Genomic DNA, 9,749 nt, shown 5'->3' with positions numbered 1-9,749 from the left:
GACCTCAGAAAAACAATTGTAGATCTCCACAAGTCTGGATCATCCTTGGGAGCAATTTCCAAACGCCTGAAGGTACCACGTTCATCTATATAAACAATAGTGCGCAAGTATAAACACCATGGGATCACGCAGCCGTCATATCACTAAGGAAGGAGACGCATTCTGTCTCTTAGAGATGAACGTACTTTGGTTCGAAAAGTGCAAATCAATCCCAGACAACAGCAAAGGACCTTGTGAAGGTGCTGAAGGCAACTCGTACAAAAGTGTCTATATCCACAGTAAAATGAGTCCTATATCGACATAACCTGAAAGGCCGCTCAGCAAAGAAGAAGCCTCTGCTCCAAAACCGCCATAATAAAGCCAGACTAAGGTTTGAAACTGCACATGGGGACAAAGATCATACTTTTTGGAGAAATGTCCTCTGGTCTGATGAAACAAAAATAGAACTCTTTGGCCATAATTACCATCGCTATGTTTGGAGGAAAAAGGGGGAGGCTTGCAAGCCGAAGAACATCATCCCATCCGTGGAGCACGGGGGTGGCAACATCATGTTGTGGGGGTGCATTACTGCAGGATGGACTGGTGCATGTCACAAAATAGATGGCATCATGAGGGAGGAAAATTATGTGGATATATTGAAGCAGCTTTTCAAAACATCAATCGGGAAGTTAAAGCTTGGTCGCAAATGGGTCCTCCAAATGGACAATGACAACAAGCATACTTCCAAATTGTTGGCAAAATGGCTTAAGGACAACAAAGTCAAGGTATTGGAGTGGCCATCACAAAGCCCTGACCTCAGTCCTATAGAAAATCTGTGGGCAGAACTGAAAAAGTGTGTTTGAGCAAGAAGGCCTACAAACCTGACTCAGTTACACCAGCTCTGTCAGGAGGAATGGGCCAAAATTCATCCAACTTATTGTGGGAAGCTTGTGGAAGGCTACCCGCAAAGTTTGACCCAAATTAAACAATTTAAAGGCAATGCAACCAAGTACTAATTGAGTGTATGTAAACTTCTGCCCCACTGGGAATGTGATGAAATAAATAAAAGATTAAATAAATCATTCTCTCTACTATAATTGTGACATTTCACTTTCTTCAAATAAAGTGGTGATCCTCACTGACGTAAGACAGGGAATTTTTACTCTGATTAAATGTCAGGAATTGTGAACAACTGAGCGCAAATGTATTTGGCTGAGGTGTATGTAAACTTCTGACTTCAACTGTATATGCCAAACAAATCCTCTCCAGCTCTTCGGTTAAACTCGAGTGGTGGTGAATACAGTATGATTATAATGAACATAAAATCTTGGGTAATTGAGTCAGATATCATATCAGGACAAAGGGTCCATGTTGCACCAGTTATAAACAAGGCTTCTTACTCCATTCCTCACTCGTGATTGGTAAAGTCGACCCAGAAGTGCTCAGTAAACAAACTGAATAGATCCAAGTGCTATATTTACTTCCTCTAAACGTGGCAACCAAGTTGTTATTGCGAAACAGACTTTCTATTTTCCAAAAAGAAATATATAACAGTCTAGTACAAGTGACGGATCTAGTCACAGCCTCTTTCTCATGATCCTATGCTCTTTCTCAAAGACACATCAAGACTGATCGTCTCACATTATCTAACTTGGCACACACATTTATAAACCACCTGGTTTTCTCTTCAGCTGGTTAAATAATCCCATTGCACATATTTGTTGAGGCCCCCGGGCCATTCTGCAGTGATGTGGGTGTGTCTCACAAGTTTTGGGAAGGGGTCCAGGATTTCTTTCATAACCCTCAGTTGGTATAAATAGTTTCTCTGCAAGCATTTCCCTCATGCCAGTGGATGCATCTGAACTGAGCAGATCTAAAAGACACACATTCAGCACAATGTAAGTAGAAATGATAGTCTCATTGCTTTGATATGTTTCTTTTTACTTGTGATGGTGTTAATTATTAAAGGGAGAATGATTTCTATAGAAATTGGAAGTTGTAGTATCATAATTTGGAAACGGTCTTAAAGTATTACAATATATTGCAATAGTAATCATTAATGTCTGAATAATAGATTTTTCATGTGATGTGGTCACTGACGGTTTAAACTTCTAATAATGACACCGACTGTTTGTGTGTACTTTAGGTTTTTAATGTGATGACACTGACTGTTTGTGTGTACTTTAGGTTTTTAATGTGATGACACTGACTGTTTGTGTGTACTTTAGGTTTTTAATGTGATGACACTGACTGTTTGTGTGTACTTTAGGTTTTTAATGTGATGACACTGACTCTTTGTGTGTACTTCAGGGTTTATTTTGTAGGGTTGGTTGGCTTGCTTCTCATCTTGACTGCTGAAGCCAGAATTGGGTAAGGAAGTTATAATGCACATCTGTTATTACTTTCCTCACATCGTAACCACACGTTTCAGAAATCACACGCTGTTTGTATAGTGAATGTTTGAATATTCATATTGAATAATGATGTTGTGCAATATTTTCTGAATTTCTCCATGATTGATTTGTTTTCCACCGATCCCTTTAGGAACTCCTCTGAGTCTAGCTTCTGCACCGAGTCAAGGGAATGTCTGCTGTATGATCTGGTGTGCAAGAATGACGATTATGAGGTGAGTTGCAAAGCACAAATTAATGGCACATAAAACGAAGTCAGGGGTGTTATTTGTGACCACATTTTTGGGGGGATCGTTTAGGTTTCTGTCAGGGTAGCAGATAAAATACATTTTAATTTTCATCAGAATATTGTTTATCAACATGATAATAATAATGATCATTTTCCATCAAATGTTAAAAACAGACGAATTGTACCTGCATGTGTAAAACAGGAGCTTCCCCCATTCCCCACCCTGCTACCAAGGTGCCATCCACCTGACAAGTCCCCAAGTCCCCAATCCCCACCCTGCTACCAAGGTGCCATCCACCTGACAAGTCCCCAAGTCCCCAATCCCCACCCTGCTACCAAGGTGCCATCCACCTGACAAGTCCCCAATCCCCACCCTGCTACCAAGGTGCCATCCACCTGACAAGTCCCCAAGTCCCCAATCCCCACCCTGCTACCAAGGTGCCATCCACCTGACAAGTCCCCAATCCCCACCCTGCTACCAAGGTGCCATCCACCTGACAAGTCCCCAAGTCCCCAATCCCCACCCTGCTACCAAGGTGCCATCCACCTGACAAGTCCCCAAGTTCCCAATCCCCACCCTGCTACCAAGGTGCCATCCACCTGACAAGTCCCCAAGTCCCCAATCCCCACCCTGCTACCAAGGTGCCATCCACCTGACAAGTCCCCAAGTCCCCAATCCCCACCCTACTACCAAGGTGCCATCCACCTGACAAGTCCCCAAGTCCCCAAGCCCCAGAAACCAGGATTCCCACCACTTTCTACTGGACCAAGACACCAAAGTTGCTCCCCCTGCATCCAACATCCGTAACTCAACACGTTCTCCAACACAGGACTCTGAGTGAAGGTTTGTGTCTGTGTTACAGGTGCGCCACTATGACTCGGCGTATTGGCTGTCGACAGACGAGGAAAGCTACTTCATGGACAAGGCCATGTACACTGCCTTCCAGAGACTCTTCAAATACATCACCGGCTCCAACGAGGCTGGTGTGTGTGTGTGTGTGTGTGTGTGTGTGTGTGTGTGTGTGTGTGTGTGTGTGTGTGTGTGTGTGTGTGTGTGTGTGTGTGTGTGTGTGTGTGTGTGTGTGTGTGTGTGTGTGTGTGTGTGTGTGTGTGTGTGTGTGTGTGTGTGTGTGTGTGTGTGTGTGTGTGTGTGTGTGTGCATATTGATCTATTTGTGTGTGTTGTGGATGCACTTTTTTCCTATAGGCATCAACATTGACATGACAACTCCGGTGACTGTCAAAATTGAGGAGAAGAAGAAGTTGTGGCAGTCGTCTGTCTTCACCCTCAACTTCCTCCTGCCGTCTGACTATCAGTTGACTCCTCCCCAACCCATTGATGACAGTGTAAGACCCAATAGACCCTACAGCTTATGCAGCTTTTCTAGAGTGTCAGGTGGTTGGGGTTTGCCATTTTGGGACTATTCTATTGGTGCCATTGTGCAAGAAAAGCTTAATCGAGCACAGTTAAAATATTAAAAAGAACACAAATACCATTTGAACCCATGTCAAGTATGTCATGTTTTTTTTAAAGAGCGTGGTTAACAATGTGGATGTCTTTGTGATTTCCCCATGTAGGTGTATTTTACAGAGACGCCAGACATGAACGTGTACGTGAGGAGCTACGGTGGATTGATGATGTCTTTGACATCCAGTGTAAACTCTATGCTGCTGAAAAGGCAGCTAGACAAAGTCCAGGCCACCTACAACAAAGACTACCACTATGCTGTGGGATATGACAGGTGAGAGCACAGATACAAATCCTTCAATATACTCATAACCAACATCCAACACAATTCCACCAAAATACTTTTTCAAACATACTTTAATATTTTGTGTGTGTGTGTGTATGTGTCCTACAGCCCAATGAAGATCCTGAATAGGCACAACGAGGTGTGGTACATGGTTGAGGGAGAGCCTGTGTGCCCTACCTCCTCCTAAACATCCTCCTCCACTACTGCTGAGTCTGGCATAACCACTTTGAGGAGGACCAATGGGAGGTGCATGGTAGACTGAGAACATCTGAGAAAATGTGGTTTGGGGGCAACAAAGATATTAACTAAGACATGTGTCTCTGATCTGGTGGCACTATAATCCAAAATCAATATGCCACATACTATAGAGTGTATACATATGTCTTAGAATTTGCTCATTCTTATTCAGGGTGCAGTTTGTTAGGGAGGTGCCTTGCCCAACCCCCCAGCCCCATAATTCGAACTCTGTACGTATTGACATGTTCTAACAATGTGGGGTGAATGTAGATGTAGACAGAGATGCATTTGTACTAAAGTCTGTCTATGAAAAGTAAACTTCCCTTTTTGACAAACTACTACATTCAATGTTGAACGTGATTTGGATCTTTTGTCTGTGTTGAGTTTGTTCCCTGAAATATATGCCAAACAAATCCTCTCCAGCTCTTTGGTAAAACGTGAGTGGTGGTACATACAGTATGATTATAATGAACATAACATCTTGGGTCATTGTGTCAGAAACCATATTTGTTACATCCATGAGAGACTATGATGAACATTACAAATGACATTTTTTTCCAGTCACTCCTTTCACAAATACAGTGAAGTCATATTTGAAAGCCATTCAAATCTCATTGGTTTGTTATTATTCAGCGGTGCCCAACACAAGACCACTATACGGCACTGTTTTGCCACTCAGGGCATGTTCTAAGAAAACATCTCAAATACAGATCACAAGTAAGTACACTCTTAGAAAAAAAAGGGTTCCAAAAGGGTTCTTTACTGAGGAACTTGATCAGAAGAACCCTTGTTGGAAGACAAGGGTTCTACCTAGAACCTTTAACATCCTAAGAACCATTTTTGGAAGAAAGGGTTCTTGGATAATTCTTTGGAAGGCAAGAAGGATTCTATATGGAACAATATATAATATTTCCCAGCATGCTCTTTTTCAGGGAGATTTTCCGAATAGATTGTTTTACTGTAATATCTGTGTTTTTGCATGTTCATGTTATGCTTCACAAAGATAAAGAACATACAGTTTTCTAAACTAATCCAATCGATTAGTAATTGGATTTATTCCACCCGTTACTAAGATGAGTTTTTCAGTTTAAATGATTGAGGTCGTCTTAATTTTCAATCTTCCCTTTGTAGAATCTTTCAGAGATGGTTGTAGGACGAACCTTTAGATTATAACATTGTTATTGGTAGAACCCTTCATAGAGGGTTCTAGGTAAAACCATATACAGGGGGTTCTTTCATGAACCAAACATAGAGGGTACTAGATAGAAGGGTTCCCCTATGGGGACAAACTGAAGAACCCTGTAATGGTTCTACTTAACATATTTTTTCTGAGTGTACACTGCATTACACACTGCAATGGATAGGCATTCCCAGTCATGAACTCTGACCTGCCCTGCTCTTGCAGATGTAAACCGCTTTGTGCTGCCTAACCAATGACTGTGCTGTGTATGGTGGCACCTCAGGAGGCGAGTCAATTTCAACAACAAAAAAGCCATATCTGTGCACGCGGACCAGGCCTACTCATGTCCTGTTCAGTTTGAGAACGAGAGCTGAATATGATATGGAGGATCAGAGGTATTTTTAAAAACATTTTGCTAAGGCAGCAGCTACTTTTCTTGGGTCCAAAGCTTGCTACTGATATAATTGATTTTAATACAAATGAAATGGATCTGATTATATAAAGCAATCTATAACGAGGCTTTAGACCACAATGCTTTATGCTAGAAACAAGCTGTAAAATGCCAGGGAAAGATGTGACTCATGTGACCCAAAGATACATATAAGAGATCTTTGGTTTGTCTCTATGACATTCAGAGGCTGCGCTACCACCTTCATTGCCGAAGCGCAGTCGTGTACTAAATGCTCTTTTTTGAGGTGAGGGAGGGCAACAAAAAAGAGTAAATGACATCATCATCCGTCATCAAAGTTTGTACTGACAGATTGAATATCGTTTTAGAATAAGTGCGTAAAATGCATCCTCCAATTGCAACGTATGCCTATATGCCCCACACATCTTGTCTCAAAAACACAGTATTTGGTCCCATATTTCTTGCATGCAATGCAGAGTATGTGAGTGGAGCGGGGCTGGAGCAGAGCTAGGAGCTGAGCGTGTCCAATTTCACTGGAACGCGGAGCGAGATTCCCAAAGGATGTAGCTTCGGCAGTTTCGCCCGCTCCAATTTCGCTCCAGTAGTGCTAACTTCAGGAGCTCAGGGCATGCCAGCTCCAGCATTCATTGGTAGTCTACTTGTGTGCTGCTAATAGCCAACTGCTTTGGATACTGTCATGGAGTTCGCTAAATATTTTCATAAATAAACTAATAAAACACACAGATGCTAAATAAAGAAGACACGAAGATGATGACCAAGCGCAAGAGCCGGAGTGCGGTGATTAATTTCCACTGTTATGTGTAAGGCTTGGATGCCACCTGCTGGTATGGTGCTAAAACTGTTAGGTTATAGACCGGATGTCAATTGTTATACGCGCGGGACTTGGCAGTCACACTGGTTACATGAAACATCCACAACTAAAGAATCATTGTGGAATCTGAAAATACACTTATCCCAAAAGTATGATGGTGTACTTACAATGTGCACATGTTAAAAGAAAGGAATGAGGTGGGTAGATAACTAAGTGTGTCATTGTAGCAAAGTTCTTATCAACAGAAAATCAGGTCTCTTAAATGTTTCGTTCATTTTCGTTCTATTATCTATATAGATTGTTGCCCAATAGGCCAGGCATATTCCCACTTTCAAGGAGCTTTCCGTTTTGATTGGGTTATTTTGCCTAAAAACCTATAGGCCTACCGATAGAAAAAAATAAAACAATAAACAACTTTGCGTCTTTGACCAGCCTGGCAAGAGTGGCCAAAAAGGGTGTTTAGCATCCCCAGTGGCTCTGCAAGTGTGGATAGGTGAAGCCACAGACTGGCCAAACTCGTGTTTCTAAAAATGAATTCAAAGGCACTAATAAGACATTTTTCGTTAAATTTGTATTGAATTCTAAGAAAGTCACAGCCTATATGCGCAATATATAGACTATAATAATTGTTTAAATGCTGCACGCTTTATGTCCCTACCTGTCGCACTCGCAAATACTTCAGAATGTATTTCTTTGTAGGCTATATAGCCTTGAAATAATACCGAGGTAAAGACGGTTTCAAGTTGGATATTCGAAGGATATTTACGCTTTCAAACCATTTGAGCCACAGACTCCCAAATACGTGGCATGATGTTGGAAAAACTGCGCACAACATGGCACAGGTCTTATTTTCACGATTTGGACATTATTTCACTTTCCAAAGCTAATAAACATGTGGAAATGTGAGCAGCATTTTGTACTCCTAGTTGAAATAGTTAGAGCGTGAACAAAGAACAAACTTTTTTTTACATTCATATTTCAATAGCTCCTTGGTCATGTGACCTACTTGACTCAAACAAGGTTCAGAATGTCCACTGACTACCCCTGCTATATTGCACACCCTTTAGTTGGTCCATTTTCATCTCACTCGATTTTACATGAATATTTCAAACTTTTTAATTTCAATAGCTCCTTGGTCCTGTCAATTACACACCTAAGAAGCGTGCAGTGGTTATACACTCATATTGTATAAACTCTAGTCGTGCATCTTAATATTAGTTTGACAATTAGGGGGTTCAGTCCAGTGTTGTGTTTACCCTTTTCTGTCATATTTATCTATAATAAATTGGTAGTTCTAAGTACTTATTTTCCCTGTTTTTATTGTATTTTTCCTCAGTATTTAACAGTGGTACACAATAGGAGCGAGACAGATAATATCTCCTTTCATCGTTAATATCAACCATAAATGAAAAGGGCAAAGTTCGAGAGTCATGCTATTAATTGTCCAAAGCAGGGATGGAGAGTGAGCTTGTGAGGTAGGCTGCAGTGGGTTTGCTGGTCAATACGTGTACTGAACATGTAACCTCAGTAATGGTGGCCAGAAAATCAATTAATAACAATTGAATATTGACAAATTAAACGGAAATTGTAGACCTTTAATCTTCCCAACATGTCAAACACTTTACTTCAAATAAATACAAAATATTTCAGTGGCTTGTTGTGAATGCGCTCAAATATCAAGGCATTATCAGGTTATGTAAACTGCAGGCGAATACTCGCAGTAGAAGGATTTGTGTTAATGTACACTATATGAAAGTGATGCCATGAAAAGGATTCTTTCACGTTATCAAGCTCACGCCGACTGACAAATCCCTGCCTATTTTACTGTGAATCAAAAGAACATATGAAACATTGTTTTTCCATGAGGCCTACCTGTGTGCCTTCCTTTAAGCACCTCTGTTCGAACACCTCTCCTGTCCTTGATCCATACCACATACAGCCATTTGCAGATCTTTTCAGTGTCCATGTGAAAGATAGTTATTGCGAGCCTGGACTCTTTGTTGACTTCAAAAACATTTTTTTAACACCCATGTAAAATGAAGGCCTGCAAAACTGCCTCTCTCCCTCCACCTTTATTCCACAGATCTGATTCCGAGTTTCTGTGGCCTTTTTTGATACGTCCCATGTTTTTTCGATTGACAAAAACTAACCACTGACATTTTTAAGTTTGAAAAATTCATGTAAAAAACGTGTGAGATGAAAATGGACAAACTAACGGGCGTGCAATGTGTAGGCCCACTGAGTGGACACTCTGAACCTTGTTTGAAGTCAGTAGGTCATATGACCAAAGAGCTATTGAAATTCAAAAATGTAAATTCATAAAAATAGTGTGAGATGTAAATGGACAAAAAAAAGGTGTGTGCAATGTGTGTCTATGCATTTGGGTTGGCTACAACCAGTTCTGAAAGTTTGAGGAGTAATGGTTAAAGAGCTATTGAAATTTGAACATTTTGATTTGTCACAATGGACTTAAGGAAAACTACAGGCGAATATACGTTGAATATCCAACCTGAAACTTTCTTTACCTCGGTTGAAATAATATAGCCTAAATAATTCATTTTTTTTCCTTCTTGGGCTTCTTGTCTTGCTCCTGACCTATTTGGAATGTTTATACGGTCACACCCTGATCAGTTTCACCTGTCCTTATTATTGTCTCCACCCCCTCCAGGTGTTGCTTGTTTTCCCCAGTGTATTTATCCCTGTGTTACCTGTCTCTCTG

General features: G+C 41.0%; 1 protein-coding gene across 1 annotated transcript; it reads left to right on the top strand.

Annotated features, from left to right (window-relative positions):
• The first annotated feature begins 1,775 nt into the window (after positions 1-1,775).
• On the top strand, positions 1,776-4,947 carry LOC123999581 (heme-binding protein 2-like). Its single transcript, XM_046305491.1, has 7 exons — positions 1,776-1,877; positions 2,290-2,349; positions 2,524-2,605; positions 3,483-3,603; positions 3,826-3,965; positions 4,197-4,360; positions 4,481-4,947. Exons 1-7 carry the CDS (start codon positions 1,822-1,824, stop codon positions 4,557-4,559), a joined length of 702 nt encoding a protein of 233 aa, XP_046161447.1. The 5' UTR covers positions 1,776-1,821; the 3' UTR covers positions 4,560-4,947.
• The last annotated feature ends 4,802 nt before the right edge of the window (positions 4,948-9,749 follow it).

This window comes from Oncorhynchus gorbuscha, linkage group LG16, assembly GCF_021184085.1.
Source record: "Oncorhynchus gorbuscha isolate QuinsamMale2020 ecotype Even-year linkage group LG16, OgorEven_v1.0, whole genome shotgun sequence".
NCBI lineage: Eukaryota > Metazoa > Chordata > Actinopteri > Salmoniformes > Salmonidae > Oncorhynchus > Oncorhynchus gorbuscha.
The sequence above is the reverse complement of the archived record's forward strand: the minus strand, read 5'-3'. Positions and strand labels throughout refer to the sequence as shown.